This window comes from Parus major, chromosome 4 (genome assembly GCF_001522545.3).
Source record: "Parus major isolate Abel chromosome 4, Parus_major1.1, whole genome shotgun sequence".
Taxonomy (NCBI): Eukaryota; Metazoa; Chordata; class Aves; order Passeriformes; family Paridae; genus Parus; species Parus major.
The window spans coordinates 25,341,305-25,359,951 of NC_031771.1; the positions used below are offsets into that span (position 1 = coordinate 25,341,305).

General features: G+C 37.1%; 1 protein-coding gene across 2 annotated transcripts in view; it reads right to left on the minus strand.

Annotated features, from left to right (window-relative positions):
- The window catches only part of TNKS (tankyrase), a 127,407-nt gene that overhangs the window by 22,232 nt on the left and 86,528 nt on the right, over positions 1–18,647 (minus strand). For both annotated transcript variants that reach the window (XM_015624747.1, XM_033513959.1), the window contains exons 7-15: positions 18,397–18,463; positions 17,769–17,955; positions 15,724–15,845; positions 13,191–13,282; positions 13,021–13,099; positions 4,334–4,505; positions 3,061–3,140; positions 1,953–2,098; positions 814–979 (exon numbers count right to left, since the gene is read on the minus strand). In XM_015624747.1, coding sequence (XP_015480233.1) covers positions 814–979; positions 1,953–2,098; positions 3,061–3,140; positions 4,334–4,505; positions 13,021–13,099; positions 13,191–13,282; positions 15,724–15,845; positions 17,769–17,955; positions 18,397–18,463 — 1,111 coding nt within the window. The remainder of the gene's footprint in view (positions 1–813; positions 980–1,952; positions 2,099–3,060; positions 3,141–4,333; positions 4,506–13,020; positions 13,100–13,190; positions 13,283–15,723; positions 15,846–17,768; positions 17,956–18,396; positions 18,464–18,647) is intronic.

Below are 18,647 nucleotides of genomic sequence, written 5' to 3' on the forward strand. Positions count from 1 at the left end.
TCAAGTGAAATAATTAATGATATAGGAGAGAAATAGCGGGGCTTTGCACCAGCAAATGAAAAGTGGCTGGAGAAGGTCCTCATTATTTTAAGACTATCCATATTCTGACTTTCTCCTATTTTAAATGCTGTGCTTCAGAGGGACATAAGTAGGCAAGGCTGAAAGAGAAAATAGGATTGGCAAGAAATTCTAATCTAGCATCCCCTTTCACCCTCCCAGGGTAGGATCTGACCTTATGTTAAGTTTCTCAAACTCATGTTTCTCACTGGAAGCATCTTTGCATTACCTCATGCTTTTAACAGGTTCCGCCTCTAAGTATAATGAATATTTATGCCACAGCATATTAACATGCATTTCCTCCAGGAGCTTGATAAATTATACATTAACATAACAGTTTTATATTTCTCTCATACCAAACAGCATTTAGGACCCACCTTCCGCTATTGCTCTGTAACACACTCTTGCATAAGTATTACCAAAATTTACTTAAATGCAGTAACTACTTCAGAAAGGCATGGATAGCACAAGGTAGGGAGTTCTCATTTTTATACTAATTCAGCTGTTTTTTCCCAGTTTCAGAGTCTTGTCCTGCTTGGCTAACAATATTAATACACGTGCTGGAAATATCACTTGTTGATGATTCTTTTTAATCCAATGATATTACACAAGAAACCATATGACAGCTGCAAGATGAAAATTAATTCAAAGATACTACAAAGAATTCAATGAATGCAATTAACTTTGCATTAACTGAATTTCAGAAAAAAAAATATATATGCATTAAAAGACACATCTGAGATCTCCAGCACATACTTTTAAAAGCAGTTTGCAGATTTCATATTTTCCTTTTGCTGCTGCTTCATGTAGAGGAGTGAATTTCCACAGGTCTGCCACGTTGACAGAAGCACCATGCCTCACTAAGAGTTCAGCCACTTCGTAGTGTCCGTAAGAACAGGCATTGTGCAGGGGTACTAAGCCACTAATCAAAGAGAAAGCATTAATAGCTAGAGAATAAAATCCTATATGCAATCAGTAGATAAAAGTCTCACTTTTACCAGACATCATTTCTATCTTTCAGTCTTTCCACTTTTCATGGTTTTATTTCTCTATTGAAAAATCCATTAAAACTTAATTATCCTCCTTTAGTTCTCATCCACAAGACTTAAATACTAAGCAGCCCCCAATGTTACAACTTCCACAGCAACTTCAATGCTGTTAATAACAGGCAAAAAATAAATTGCAAGACTCACAGTTGTTCCAAGTTTGGATATTTGAGTGTAAATTTCAAGAAAGACATAACACTATATAATTTGTTTGATGTGCAGTTATTAATAAGTATTGCATATCTGATAGATACAGGAAGATACCCAAATACAAAGATACTTCTTCCAGGGTAAGCCTAAAAATCCAGTATTGGAAATTTATTATTCCCCACCCTGAACTAATCTAACATACGAAGTAAAAGAATTAACATAACCATGCTGCTTCACAATTAATGCAAAAACCTGTAAATGGTTCATATAATTTAATTGAATATTAACTGTAAAAATAACTAACTTAATAATAAAAGCTAACAGAATTAGAAAAATGACCAGAGATAACCCTGGTATTTTACCCCATTTTATTCAAAACTAATTTTAGATCACCTAAAACAAGTTAAAGGCTGCTTTTAAGCAAAACAAAGTCTCCAAATTGGGCAAAAAGGGGAAGAGAAGCATCATGTATTACAGTGCCAGGTATGTACTTGATAATGGCTTTTCCAGAAACCAAAGTATGCTGTAGTGGTCTGTAAATCTCCTTACAGCACAGGAACAATGCAGAACGAGAAGGAAAGGGAAAAATTTTCAAGAGAAAAACATGATAGTCACTGAAATCTGAAGCAAAATGAATAGGGGGGATATAAGTCTCATATTAACAGAGAACAGCAGAACATGTAATGTAATGAAATATACCCTTTATCTTTGGCATGCACATCTGCTCCATGGTGCAAGAGATACTCCACCACTGATACGCGGTTATATCCTGCAGCAAAGTGCAGTGGTGTTGAATGACGGCCTTCCAGATCTCTGCAATTCACATTCTGAGGGCTGCAAAGTTGCTGTGAAGATAAAAGAACCCAAAATCTAGTACAGAACTAAAACTAACAAATAAGGAACTCCCCAAAACCAAACAGCAACACCAAAACACAGAACAAACCAACCCGAAAGAAAATAATTAAACTACCACCTTCAAAGGCCCAGACACAAAATGTGATCCACTTACATTATACAAATTTTTTTAAATATCAGGAAATTTCTTTCCACTTATGCAGTTAAAAAAATAGCAGCTCTAAATTTACAGATGAAAGTACTTCTATAGCAAACAAGACTTAAATGATGGAAGCAGTGTGAAGATGTTCCGAATGTATAAGAAAGGGTGTACCTCAACATCATCAAGTACCAGGTTCAAGGCCATGTAACTTAGCTTTGCAGTCAAAGGAGCTGCTGATTCACAAAACTGCTGCTGTTTGAATATTAATGTATATCATGTTGAAGTTCAAGGTGGGAAAGTAAGCACAACAGTCCATCTGAAGGCTGTTTTGCCCACAGACCAAGTACCAAAAACAAGATCAAACCTTCCTGTGATGCTGGGATTCCACAGCCTGACCCTTCACCTTCAGATTAAGGATGGCTTAAAATATGAAGTCTGCTACCTATTAATAGTATTTGCTTGCCATCTGATTGAATCATACACCTGAGGGCTTTTTTCTACTAAATTTTGATTCTGAGAATCACAGGGTCTGCTTCAAAGAATTATGGCTACATCTGATACCATCAAAGACAAGACTGTGTGAAGGACTGGCAGAATCAGCAAGCAGAAACTCCAGAGAAACACACCTCAGTACATCTTAATGTACTACTTTATATAAGAAAAATAAACACCCATGACTTCCCATAAAAAAATATTTTTTATGATTTACCATCTCTTAGGCACTGCTTTCACAACTCATGTAGCAGAGGCTTCCATGAGCCTTGGACAGCAATGTAAAGTAGGAAATTCACATGAACTGTTCAAACCTACCTTCACAGTTTCCAAGTCTCCAGCTTTGGACGCTTCTAACAAGCGATAATCCACATCGGATGTGCGCACAGGTGTACTTTCTACATAGGGAAAAAGATGGTTTAGGATTACTTAGGATACTTAAATTGTATTAATTTGTGCTCAACATATTTGCCAAACTTGGGGAGTGAAGCTGGTCTGTTGCTACTTGTGAAAATGCAGCTGGGGTTGTGATGTTCAAGTTCACATTGCCAAAATGTCTGAATAAGCTTTAGTTTTAGAGCAAATCAGTCAGATTTTGACTCTAAAGCTGACATTATTGTGCCAGCATTCTTCTCTCTCAATCCACATACACACATTCACGTGCTCATTTTAACAGGTAACGCTACCCATGTAACCAGCTACATCTCAGGAGTGGGTACACTTCAAAACAGTCCTTCCTTGCACTGCAGTAAAACGCTTTTTTCTTGTTTTGTCTTGTTTTAAGGTAACATTGTTGAAAACGCTTAGAGAAAATGGAGTTTCTAGCTACCATGGGTCATCTCATCTATCTGGATATTTGCCTTTGTCTGACTACAGGCACATCTCACTGTAAGGTGAGTTACTCACTCTGTAGTAGCTATTGATGCAATTATTCTTATCTGTACTTGCAAAAATTCAAATGTAACATGGGTAAGAGGATGCAAACCCTTAAGCACATATATGAAAAACAGTGGCACCCTCTTGAAACATCTATTCATCTTTTTAATGCAAGATATAAACAAATTGTTATCTAAGCACTATCCAGAGCACTTTCACAATAAAATCTTTCTCTACTGGACAAGCAAGAGATTTGAAATAAAAGTTCAAACAGTTTAGCAACTATTACTGGTTTTCTGCCAGTAACACTCTGCTTGTGACTGCTGAAGTATGGAGTACCTAACAGGTTAGCTGATGCAGGGAAAAAGGTTTCTTACATGCTCAGCAATATTCCAACTGCCTTGGAAATTGCTATCAAAAGAATCCCAAAACTCCCTACATGTGCCTTCCTACAATCTCCTTGTACAGCAGCATGCTCCAGATCTACAAGATGATTATTTTCTTCCCAATTTTCACAAAATCACTGAACTGGGCAGAACTATTTATTTATGTTTTGACAAGTGTCACACAATACATACTGTAGTTGTGTGCCCTTGATGGCAAAAAGGAGAGATGAGAAAACTACTGCAAGTCTCTTGCATTGAGAAAGAAACAAGATTCAAAGCTGTAAAGGGAGAAGCAGAAGTTCAAATACACAAGCCTTTATTTTACCCACCACTTAAGATCTGTTGCACTGCTTCATTTCCCATCTGTGCTGCTGTGAAGCCTTGCAAAGAGATGATGGAGGGATCAGAGCCATAACTCAGCAGCAGCCGGCAGGTTTGCAAGTGCCCTGCTAACGCAGCCCTGTGCAACGCTGTTTGACCAAGGGTGTCCAGTGCATTCATCTGAAAAAGCAGCAGAAATATAAAATTAAACACTGTTGTAATTAAAAGGCTGCACCTCTCCCTGTCCTAAATAAGAAGAGCAATAAGAAAAATTTTCTGGCATACAAATCTATCTATCAATTCTTCTGCACTGCAATTAAACAAAACCAAATGACAAAACTGGCACACGCTCCAAAGGAAAAATAATTTACTGCAGATGTTTTCCTGTCTTTTAACAACACAGGGTATTTGTTTGCATAGCTAACAGACAACAGAGGATCCCCAAAACCATATTTTAAATAGTGATCAAGCTTTCAACAAATTTGATGAAGACCAACCTTGTGCAAGAAAAGAAAAACTATCCTAGGAGGAGAAAGAGGTAACTTGACATAAATTGTTGATAACAATAACCAAACAATTGACCAAATAATTGACCAAACATAATAATTGACCAAACAATTCAAAGATCTTATATCTTTTAAGGAAATTATCATCTGCCATGGTCAGAAGTAGAATAATTCAACATTACCCACTACCAAGAACTAATGCAAAACAAAGATGTCAAATTAAAAATTCTATGAAGGAGTGGAGGGACAAAACAGTTGGAGACAAACATTTCCTCCTCACTTTTTGTGCCTTCACATGAATGTTAAGTAATAACTGGATATAATTCTTCTCAATACAAGGCTGTATAAACAGGCAAAATGGAGTATCATTTTCCAAGAGGATGATATAATGGAAACACATCTGTCTGTTGAGATCGAACAGAGCAGCTAAATAACTGGAAGCATCTCTCCCAGTGCACTATCAAAAAGGGAAGAGAATAATAGAGAGATTTAAAAAGCGGAAAAACACCCCCATGAAAATAACCTTTCAAGAAGATACTCTGTACCTAGCAGCGATTCATGACAAATTTAAATGCAAATGCCCAACAGCCTTTTTACCACTTTATGAAATACAGAACTACTCTATATTCTCTGCAAGCAACTCAGAACCTGTTATCTCTTTCCAAGCCTACAGATTGCAGGCTGTGAACTGCATGCATAATAAACTTTGTTACTGTATAAAACCCACCTTTTTACCTTCTCAAAATCTTTGTGGTGACAGCAAACAAAGGTTTTGCTTGGTATTTCTCACCTAAAATGCAGCACGAAAACCCTACTACCTTTCCATGAAACCAGTGAAAAAGCATTTTGGTTAAGACACATATGCTATAATTAAATTAAATTTAACTAAAACTAAATGAAATTAACTATGCAAAGATCTACTACCAGATAGAGTAAAAAATTTAAGTAAAATACCTGCTATAGTGCAATATCAAGTCACAAAAAAAAACAACAAAGAACAACCAAATAAATAAAGAGAAGTGTGATTCGATATTGTCTGGAATTATTTTACAGACTGTCAGAGCAGGAATTTCTCAGATCACAAACCTCTCTTTCAGTAAGACGGACAGGAGAATAGGTCTGCTCTCTTCTAACTGTGTTCAGCTCATGCCACTCTAATGGGATTGCCCTGAAAGTTTTGTTTCAAGTAAAAAACTTACTACTATCATAAATATTAACTAGATGCTGAATGTCCAAAATCCATCACTTTGTTCAGATGATGATCCTCATCTGTTCCAGGACACTAGATACCTTTCACCACTGATAAGGGCACAGAAATAAGCAGAACTCTGGGGTTACATATGTTTAGTGATGGTAAAGGCAGAATGAAATGAAATTGGTGGATTCTCACAGTAGCTGATAACACTCCGTTCATCTAAAAAAGAAAATCTTAAGTAATGTATTATTTAATACTGGATGTCTGTGTTAAATAGGCCTGTACTGAACAAACTGTAGAGGCAATAGCAGCAAGTGTGCACAATTTGATACTGACTACATCCCTGGAAAAATGTTAATATTCATTTGAAAAGAACACTGTCAGAGTCATCAGAGCCATCATCTCATATGCCTTATCCAGGTCTCCTTTCACCTCTAAACCATTATCTTTCCCAACAATCAATTCTTCTGGCAGAAGAACATCAGCCATTCGAAATACCTTCTTCTGAGACAAAAAGGGCTGCAGCTGACAGATGCATGCACCAAATGCAGCTGCTCTACCTCAGGAGCAGAGTTAGGCTTTGCAGGACAATTTCATTTGGAGTATGTTCAATTTGGGGCAGATCTCTCACCAATAATGTACCAAAAAATCAACCAAAGGATATACTCCAAGAAGGCTTAAAGCAAAAGGACTTACTTCCAAATGAAAAACAACTTAGGCACTACAAATTGAAATACAAAACTGAGATTAAAGTCTTATAAAAATCAGACCTGGTAAGGCATATGTCTGGGTTAAACAGTGTTTAATATCAGGTCCAAAAACGTGCCTTTTCAAATTCAAAGCTGAAGTCTAAACTCTGTTTGGCAAAATGTGAAATATGCAAGGTGTACTGCTTTAATTGTGCCCTGAATAGCCAGATTGTTCCAGCTGCACTTATTCAAAAAAGATAAATATTAATTTGGTCCCCTTTATAAGCACTCTGAAATTAGAAGGCTGTAGCTCTGAATTATCTTACAGACAAGTTTTCTGCAAGGAGTTAAAAATTACAGGTTTGAAAGCTTTTATTCCACAGCACACTGGCTCTGATCCAATTTCTTTACCTTTTAGCATGAATGCAGTCATTCCACTGCTCACAATGCAATGTAAAATCAGAATACAGTTATCAACTGAAAAGAGTTATTTAAATAAGGGTTCTCAGAGAATGATACTGTTCTATTCAGTATTTTCCAATGCAGACTTCGTTCTGTCCTTTCCACTCTTTCCCTTAATTTCCTTTTCTCTATCCTGAACAGACACAGTAGAAAAATGGAAATGGTCATATATCATCAGACACTACTGAGGTTTCCTCTTCCCTCACTGCTGCTCTCTTGGAGCAGTGTAACAGTTATGGCAATATTCCCTTGGCTGCCAGGCACTTGTGGCAGCTCAACAGCTTGGATCTGTTCAGGAAACATTTTTTTGCAAGACTTCGTGTCAACTTTCTATCAAGATCAAATGCCCTAAATATCCCTCCTGCTCCTTGACACTACAAACAGCAGTACAAAAAGCAACAGCATCCAAGCACTAGGAGTTTCTCTGTGAAATCTTTCTAAAAGATGAACATTCTAAAAATCACATGTGAAACTTGTGCTCTGCCAGCAGTTTTGTATCACAGAATCCTTCCCTCCAATGCAAGTGCTCTAACTGCTCTCCTGCATTAATTCTGAAGACAAGCTTGCAGGATTGTCTTGTGTCTTGTTGCCTAAAAATAAACATAGGAGTGAAGAGGCATTGGTGACAATTTCAAGCTAGGTCAGCAGAAAAAAGCAGAAAAAGAAGGGGTCAGTTTCACTCTAAAAGTTCCTATAGGATCCAGTCAGATGTTCCACAATTACCTCTTCTGCGTAAAAGGTTAAGATTAAGGTCAGGATGTTTGGATGTCTAAGCAGTGAGAAAAGTTGAACCAGTCAATCACAACAGACCACACAGTTCTTTATGATGATAACCATCACAGTCTAGAATCTGCTACATTTCTGAAAGGCAATTTTTCAATTCTTACTGTTCCCTGAGAAAATCATACCTCTCCCGAGAAATGTCCTAAGCGAATGTGTTACACAACAAGGTTATTCCAAAACATTTCAGTTTGTTGTGTGGATCTAGATGGTGAACATTTGCAAATCCATGATCATGAAAGGCTGGCAATATGCTACTCCAATGCACAGAAATAACTGTATTATGCAAAGATGCATAAAGCAAGATCCTCCCAGGAGAGCAGAATGAATTCATTTCTGCTACCATCACGAATATGGACACTATCTCTCTGACATGACCTTATAAAAGCTCATTTCCTCTTGCAGAAGGAAAGCTTCAACAGTATCCTTTCCAGCACATCACAATTAAAGAGCATTCATTACATCTCTGTACTTGCCCAAGATACCAGTGAACTTGCATCCTTGCAGGTCTTTCCTTCCAGCAATCCTTCCAGTTTAGACAATACTGTAATCCTTTACTTCAGCACTGCTAGAAAGCTGAGTGTCTTTCTTAATACATTAATATCCCATGTGTCTATAAATGTGGACAAGAACTTAGTCATATGAAATATTCAGCTATCTAGAAATACAACAAAACAGGATGAAACTTTTTCACTAGTTTGCCACCTTCAAATTATTTTTTAAATTAAAGATTTTGATCATCTTCAAAGATAAAATCATGGCAGTTGAAGATTTGATCACAGGTCTAATATTTTTTTTTATATTTAAGGGTTCTTTGAAGATGCTCTGCTTCTATTTTTCAGATGGTACTTTGAGAATATTCAACATCAAATAAGCAGTGGTGTGAAATGCTGTCTCACACAAACAGGGCAGGCAAACAAAGAAAAACTGTATTATCAACATTCTTGAAGAAAATTCTAAGAAATCCCAAGGTTTCTCACCTGTTTTTCAAATTGACAGTGAACTTCTACAAACTCAAGTACCAAGTTAATGAAAGCATCTTCCACAGAATTTGTGCTTAGATAAAACAGGTCAATGTACAACTAATGTCCACAAGGGCTTCTTCACAGTTCAAATTAAGAACCTAGTCTGTGCTCTCAGGACCAGCAAGACACACCAAAATAAGCAATTTATGATTAAGTGCTTGCCAGTAGGTTAATTCTTGCCCTTGATACAAATCACAGAGTATGTTGAGTTGGAAGGGACCCATAAGGATCCTCAATGGGTCCTGTCTGCACAGGACACCCCAAAAGTCACAGCATATGCCTGAGAGCATTGTCCCAAATGCTTACTGAACTGTCAGGCTGGTGCTGTGACCACTTCCCTGGGGAGCCTGTTCTAGTGCCCCACCACCCTCTGGGTGAAGAACCTTTACCTGATATCCAACATAAACCTCCCCTGACACAACTTCATGCTGTTCCCTCAAGTCCTGTCACTGATCACCACAGAGAAAAAAATCAATGTTCTCAGATGTTCTTTCTGTAAAAGGAGTCTCAATCAAGCACATGTTATTCAAGCAATCCTTCAGTGTTTATTATCAACTAACATACACCAAATACCAAATTTACACAGTGATAACATTATGTATTATTAAATCCAGCTCCAAGGCCATAGACCGTCCCTTGTTCATCCCAAATTCCCTAAAGCAGTCTTCATAATGCTTTAGCCCCTTCCACGGAACAAGAAAAGGCTACACATACATACTTCACTGTATGTGAACTCGCTTTTGCTGTCTGACACAGCTGCTCCTCATGAAAACAGAAGAATTTCCTATAAAATGCTAAAACAATCACAAATTATTTTCAATCTACAGCACTTTATATGACTTTGTCTCCTAAAACTATTATTGCTGGTTATTTTGTGGATCAGTTGTCTGCCTTTTGTCACGAAATCTCAGAAGAAGAAAGTTCTACTTTCTTTGAAGCCCTAATTACACATCTTTTTCAAATTGTTACTCTCTCAGTAATCAGTAAGCAGTGCTTTCCAGAAGGGAGATTAACAACAGAATGACATTAAAGTTGACTTCAACAGTACCTCTCCTTTGACAGAAGAAATGGCTGCAAAGTGAAAAAACCCTACATGGTAGGTGTCATCCATACACAGTTCAGTAAGCATTTTATATGAGATCACAGTGGAAATTTTTGTTTTATTTTATATTGAAAAAAGAGCACTTGATAGAAGAACTTAATATTTTGAAAAAGGGAAGGCTGCTTGGTGGCTGGTTGTGGGATAATTTTGTTTTACTATTTGCATTAATGATCTTGACACATGAGAATAGTGCTGAAGGGCACAAATATAAAATATTAACAAAATCAAGACACTCTGTGCACTGCAAGATTGAAAAAAGGATCTGGGTACTACTGTCTCAGCTCTATTAAAAAGGCAAATATGATCCCAGTATGCATTAGTCAGGCACTTATAACAGCGGTAATGAACTGCCAGCATGGAAGGCAGTGGGGGAATGAATTCTATCCTTGTTGCCTGAACTCCAAGATTTCCTCTGGTGCTAGCAGAGAGAAGGGGTTAGAAGGATGAATAGAAAAAGGCAACATTCCCTTATGAGGAAAGATTAGGTGCTTGAGGCTTTTAGCCTACCAAAACAAAAGCTAAGAAGAATCAGTTTGTTCACTGCAAATACCTCACTGAAGGAAGCATCAAATAAGAAGAGAGGTATTTAAAAAGCAGGAGGGTGCAGTTCAAAGAACAAATGGATCTTCACTGGGAGGCTGCTATTGCAGGGCGACTAGATTCACCAGCTCATGAGAACCCTCTCTTGTAAAAAATACAACCAGACATGATTAAAGAGCTTTAATATATCTGATTACATCTTATGAAGTAACTACAATTCAAGACACAAAAAGAGAAAACATGAAGGAAAAACGTCCCAACACACAACAAAATAAAAACATCAAAACCTGAATTGTGCTTTAGGAATGAAAGCTGCCATGTCACAACAGTCAGAAACAAAGAAATACCAATGTCAAGAGTATCTGATGAACCAAATGCCTACAGTCAAAGCATGAGCAAGAGGTCAAATGATAATATACAAGCAAGACAAACATTTTAGAGAGATTAAATATGCCTAGTTAACTAACTAAGACTCTTGAGCATATCCCATCTGGGAACTTCAAAGTGCCTCATAAAGCCTTAATGATCTACCTCTCATTAAAAATTATGGGTGCGCTATTTACTGTTTTACAGCTAAGAAACTTTGGACACTGATCCACTGCAGTATAGAAAGATGCACTTAATATTAACTTTGATTAGTCTCCTGCCATGCACTTAAGTGCTTTGCTAGATCATAAATGTGAATAGCCTATCCTCAGAATAACATAGGATATGGGATATGAATGAAGAATGAGGTTTAATGATCTCTAGGCACCTCTATTTGCATACTGTTGATGGAATAAACAACAGAACACCCCACTCAGCATCATTCACAGTAGATCACTGTACACCACTCAGCACCATTAGTCAGTCTACAAGTGACTCATGGATCATGATTAGAAACCCCTGCTTCAGGAGATAAAAGAATTACAAGCTATGATCAGAACATGCTACTGACAAAAAAAGATGGGTCCATTCTAGTAAGGATGCCGTCTTTGAGCTTACTCCTAACGTGACCTATAACTGAGCTAGACTTTCAAGGGAGCACTAATTTAAATAATGAGACTACAGTAGCAGCACACAGAAGCTCCTTGTATTTCAAAGCAGGTAATACTTTGGTATGAGTACATTTGAAAGTCCAGTATGTCCAGTTCAGTGCCTACCCAAATGCCATTAGTACTGAATTCCTGTGCAAAAGCAGATCCATAAAAGTTATGAGATACCTATTCCTATGGCAAAATTATTTTTTTTAACTTTCAGTGCATAGGTACTCTATACAGTGTGAATCTGGGAAAATAATAACCAATAGTTTTAATGACTATAATCAAGAACTTTGACCCTGGTTTCTCCTTAGGCAAAACATAGTAGTCACCAGAGCATTAGGACTCTCAAATACAAACTACTCTGCCATGGTATTGTTAAGGTATTTAATGATGCCATTAAAGTGTTATGGAAGTGAATCAAATCTGGCAGTGAGCTCTCATACTGGATGATAAATTAAAATCATCATTTCAAAATAAAAACACTTAACTGTGCATACAACTATATTGCTCATACCTCCTATCACAGCAAGAGTGACACTTGATCATTATTACAGGCAATAACATAATACAACAGATAATAAATTTGTAAAAATGAATTCATAATTTCGAGCTCCCTGAATGAAGAGGAAGACTTTCAAAAAGAGTAATCAGAGCCCCATTCAAAGCAAAAACAAGGAGACCTTTTATATTTTAGCCAATGCAAAGAAAGTATCCATCAAGAAGAGTCTCGAAGAAAATGAAGTAGTGATATGTATCATCACCATGAATATTAAGTTTGCTGCTAAAACCTACAGAAAGATCATTCTGAAACACTTCTCAGAGATGGTTAAACCACATTCTAAATATAGTTATACCTTCCTCTACCTTTAGCAACTTGCTGAACCATGTGCTTCTAAGCAAACTTCACCACAAGCTCACAATTTAGTTAGGTTGGCACCTATAATAGCTAAAGGGCACAGCAAAACAATCTTACAAAAATAAGGAGCAAGCAAGGGCAAAGAAATACTCAGCATTAGAATACTGAACTCAGTGTCAGTGCCCCCAGCCATTGGATATTTTCCAGCCAAGAAGATAAAGCAATACAAGGTACTTAGATAACCACATTTATTAGAAATTATAACAAGGTTCATTAAAAATTAGTAAGGTAGACTCCTAAAGCCTGTATTCAGTTACTTGGAGAGAAATAATTTTCAAATGGGATTCCTGAGGATCCTGTACTTATTTCAGATAAAACACACTTCAAGGTTAACACAAGAAGCACAAGGCATACAGAATAAAAAGCAGTAACTATCATAAAACTTATGTGGTATATAATCAACATAACCCTTCTTCTTGATCCATTGTCTTAAATAAAATACATGCAAGTATATTTACCTTTGCTCCATGTTTATGCAGAACTTCCATGACATCATTATGAGCTTTTTCAGCGGCAACATGTAAAGGTGTCATGAAACTTGAGGGGGGAAAAAAAAAGGTGATGTATTAGTTTTACATTCCTAGTATGACAGAGGCCTTTGGGAAACTCAAACATTTCAGAAACCTACTCTTTGTTTTTCTCGTTTACATTTGCTCCTTTCCTGAGCAATAGTTCTGTAACTTGTTTCCTCTTCGGATGCACAGCAGCCACAGCACAGTGCTGCAAAAAAGTAAATAAAAAGCATATTTCAACTACACAGATCATAAAGAACTTCAAGGATACATTACTTCACCTCTTAATTATTCTGCTAAAATTTACAAACCGAATTCATCATACTGAACAGACTTGTGATCAATGCTAAATTATTCTACTCAGAAAAATAATTTTAATTTTAAAGCTATTTGTCATTTAGAAAAATAGCAGTATGGTTCCAACTACATTAACCAGCTATCAGGACAAAGCTGACACATCATGAACAAAGGAAGGAAAGACAAAGAGTTTGAAACAGACTAACTTTTTGCAGAGGGTCTCCAAAGGGGTCTGAAAGAATTCTGCTGCAGTTGTCAAATTGACAGGACTTTAAAATAGCTCTGTTTCTTCTTCTGTTCCAATGTGTACTGACCTTGTTAATGGCCATTTGTGTCATGCACCCAACTACAGGTTTTGTAATAAGCAAACAAGCAATACATTTCTCTTAGAGTATCTTTTTTCCCATGCTATGAGAAAGATACACCCTTCAACAAAGGGCTTCTCGTTGTCATGCCTGCCCTTGTGAGACCACACCGCCCTTTGCTAGGTATAACTGTTCTCCCAAATGTGGCTGGCATTTGTTGGTTTCTCAATAGTGGCTCTATCAAGACATTCCTGAAGCCTGGAATTACCAAAATGGTTCCAGATAAGACTGAATACCCAGCTTTAAAACCAAGTCCAGAAATGCTTATTTCAATTTTGAACATGTCAAGATAGCAGGCTACGAGAAACAGAAGAAACTTTTGGACTTTTCTGTTTATATCTTTACCCCATTTTAAACCAGTAACCCAAAGAAGGTAGAAAGTCTCCTGGAAGAGTTCTCTAACTTTCCAAAAGCAAAACGATGGCCTTTACAATTAGACAGACCCCAAACTCAATGTTCATAGGTAGCACTAGTACCAATAACCATTTTTTGTCCTTTTCAGCCTTCCTTATGAAGTAACTTTCACTCACACTTCCACACTGCTGTTAATCAGCAGGGCACATCCAGATTTTGCCACGGCAAACTTTGTAAATAAACATTAAGCTCAACTCTTGGTCTGAAGAGTGGTAGCATTTTTAAGGCTTTGCAGATAATATTCCTGTCTCTATTTCCTGCCTATATGATAAATAAGCCCTAAAATAAACAAATACTGAAATACTGCCAAACTTCAAAGCAACACTAATACCTATGTCAAGTGTTTGCTTTGGCTTTTTGGCTAATACAGCTGAGACCCCAGTGGCCCATGGGAAATTTTATTATGCTTAGGGCAGGAATAGCTCAGTTAGATTACCCATAACCTCATCTGATCCTGGAAGCCAAGTCCTTTCATTTGGACTGGAGACAATTTGGAAATCTCATGTATAGCAGCCTAAAACTGCAAGCACTTAGTGAACAGTGAACCAAGTACATCAATAGAGCTAAAATATCCCATTTGCTCCAGCTGCCTCTACAGAATCAGCAGGCAGAAAAGAGCAAAGAGCATCACAGGACTATGAAGTGATCATTACACAGCTAAAGAGATGCCACATAGCAGCAGCTGATACACTCAGAAAGAAAAGGATAACGTCATCCCAAATTTCACACTGTCTTCACATTCAGCCTATAAATCTCTCTTCTCTATCTTGTTTCTAACTTCAAGCGAGGATGCTGAATCCTCCACGGAGGAAACAGAGCATATGGATGCTTGGTACCCAACATGCAATGTTCTGATCACAATCACAATGTTTCCTACACTAAATATGCAGTTGCATGCCTGCAGCTGAGACGTGCCACTGGGAAGGAAATGTTCCATTGGAAAAAAGTATCATAACTATAGTGGTTTTAATAATACCATCAGCGTCAGCTTCAAAGTTTTCACTACATCTGGGATCCTGGCTGTGTTCTTTGCTTCCACTGCTTCTTTAAACAATTAAATAAGAGCAGGATAATACCAGGAAAGTCTCAAAAGACCCCTGTTTCTACAGCTAATGTGGTATTGTCAATACTATTTCAAACCTGTGATGTACACCTATTTTCACCACAATTTTATGTATCCTATGAAGCAAATTTGTAATCCCAAGTTTGCTCACATAAAACATGAAGGAAACACTGGGCTACTGAAATATAATTTAACCCCATAAAAAATCACAGCAACGGACCAACATAATAAGAGGTTTATAGGAAAAAATGCAAGAGAAGTGAAAAATGAAGAGGTGAAGAGTGTCTGGAGAGATTCTGTAATCTACTAGAAGGAAGGAAAAAAGTGATAAAATAAATTATATGATGTTTTTTCTATAATGCTGATTTTATTTTAGTATAGAAGGTGTTCAGTGCCAAATTCTCAGTCTCAGATGATGAATGTATTTTCGTAGTGTAGAAATTAAACTCCTTGACTCCAGGCTACCAGCACATTTATCATGAAACAAATGGATTGACTGTATAATCTCACCAGTGCAGTCTCATGCGACTGTGGCTGCTTAAAATTAATGATCTCCAAAGCAAGTGTCTTTTTCACTTTGGCTAGGTCTGCCTCTCTGGCTGCTTGCAGTAGAGAGTGTCCTTTGAATTCATCTGTTAGAGGAAAAAGACACATTTAATATTCAGCAAGATGTCACATTTATAAATGTTATTGCAGAAAGACAGCTATGCTCAATTAAGAGGAAAGAGGAGCGCTTCTGCATGTCTCTGGATGGCAGCTGACCTGGGACACAGAACATGAAAGAAGTTTTGCTGAAACCAAAGGGACATGCTAAAGAAGAGGGGAAGTTATTCCTTGAGTTAAATCCTTATAGCTTTTCCTCCATTTATCCTCCACCCACTTGACATTTAATGTATATATGACCTCTACATTACCCATGTCTATGTTCAAATGAGCACAATGCTATGAGATATTCTCAAGAAGATAAAGCATTACAGTTGCTTGTCAAAAACGTTACTGTATTTGCATGACAAATAATTCGCTATAAAGTCTTAAGTATATATATAATTTCTATAAAATTATAATGGAAATATAAATCATTAAACTATTGGTCTTAAAGAAAGCTACCTAGCTAGGCATTTGAGCCCAGTCTGCTCCAAAGATGAAACAAGTTTTGATAGCAAGTATATCTTTGCAAGTACAGATTGTTAATTTTGCTATTTCCAGATCCTGTTTAGCTCAGCAACTAGTTCATTTTACTTTTAAATAACTTTGAATTTGAAAAGAAGTGTTTCTCTTAAAATGTACAGACAAAAGGCAGGTTAGCAGAAATTACATCTGACCCTGGGAAGTAGAAAAAAATACCTCAACTTCACTAAAAATAAAAATATTTTTGTTTCATAAGCAAGCTTGAAATCCTAAGTTTATTAACGAGGGGCTTTCTTCTCCCACCTTTGTTTTAATGTCTGGTTTAAATTTATTTGTAAGCAAACCATAACTCAAAACACAAGTGCAAATAAATCTTGAACTAAAAAATATAATGTAACGTTTTTCCCAAAGTCTAAGACCAAACAACTCAAGAACATAAAAAACATGGTATTTTGGGATGCAGATACAAACTATCCCATCAAGACACTGTCAAGTTTGACATAATGCTCACATTTGTTTACAAATTTCAGTGGATATTAATGGACATGAATCTTCCCTCATTGTGCTTAAGGGACTCTAAATACAGAAATAAACCAAAATTTAAATAGATTTTTTTTTTGCTAGCTAATTTAAATAAATTCTAAATTAACCTACCTCAGAGCCAGAAGCTTTAGCCCAGGACTCAGAGTAGAGAAGTACCTGAAAGATACTAATGCTCTCCTCTTTTCTAGACCAAAGTTTTCTGCTGTGCATTATCTCACCATCTTCCTCTGCAAAGAATAGTGACTAGACTAAAACCTGACTAGCTGTGATTGTTAGGGCAGGATCACATTATTAGTGTCTGGGGGCTTCTGCTGTACTGGAAAGGTGAGAGACAAAACCAAAAACTTATTTATAATTGAGAATCTAATTCTCAAGAAGCTTTCTGTAACTTCATAAAGCCCTGGTTCCATATATGTCTCAATCATCTTCTACATTTTATAAAAGTCAGGAAACAAATGCCCCAAAGAGGGAAAGAAAAGGCATACAAATTCAAGTTAGAGTTGAAATACTGGTTTGTAAACAGCATAAGGATTGCAAAAGTAGGTGATGGAATTTCCATCTCCAAGGCTGCACATCAAAGCTACCTACCTCCTGTAAGCAATATAGAGCCTCAATACAGAGGCCCCTGTGTGACTGAACTGGACTTTAAACATAGAAAACCACCAAAGTCACTGATTCAGCAGTGCCTTAATAATTCTGAACTTCAGAAAACCAGGCAATATAACAAATGATGTATCAGAGGTACCTGTGCACTTCAAAGTGTGTGACACAGCTGCAGCTACTCTGCTGCTTTGCATCCACTTCTAAAGCTTCAGGAAGGTGGCCTGGAAGGAAAGCATCCCTTTCCACCCACCACCAAGTGTTTTCAGTCTGGAAGCACTTACAGGTCAGTCTCTCCCTGAGTTCAGGTGTTGGAGCCATGTCAACCGCGCTCTTGCCGTGGCAGTTGACCAAGGTGGGATCGGCGCCGTGGCTCAGCAGGAGGGAGCAGACCTCCACACGGTTCTTGGAAGCAGCCTCATGCAACGGGGTGAACTGCCAGAGGTCCATAGCATTCACACAGGCACCATGCTAGCACAGCAAAAAAAGCCTTGGATTAGTAAGAAAACATCTTCAATAACTAAAAAGCTTATAAATTTTCATTTTATTATAAAAATTGGTTCAAATCACTCATGTATAAACACACATACACAAAAAATTTAATTAAAAATACCAGTATACACAAAAATACTGTTGAATCCGCAAAACAAAATTGAAATTTCTATGTGAGCTAGTTTTTGAACAGGAAGATTCAACTCTACTATCAGTCCAAAGAAATGAGATAAAGAAAAAAACCACATATACTGTTCCAACAAAGATTTAAAATTTCAGGCTTCTGAAATGACAATATGATGTTTGAAACCTGTTACTAGCTGGGGGGCGGAATCTTACTTTTCAACTCCAATATAAACAGTTTTTATCTCATCTAACACATCTAAATCAACAGTAATTAATTTCCATCTTTGTACTTACCTTAAGCAGCAGCTCTGTAACCTCATAGTGTCCATAAGAACATGCATTATGAAGAGGCACAAGACCACTGCACGGAAGAAGAAAGCAAATGACAAATTTTTTTTAAGTGGCATTTTTAAAGGAGGAACAATTTCCTCCCTACTGAGTGGAAAAAATCAAGTTAAAGCTAAAATATTCAAATAGTTATGTATTTAAAAATTAGGATTTACAAACTAAGGGGAAAATCTGACTTCCCCAAACAACACATTACT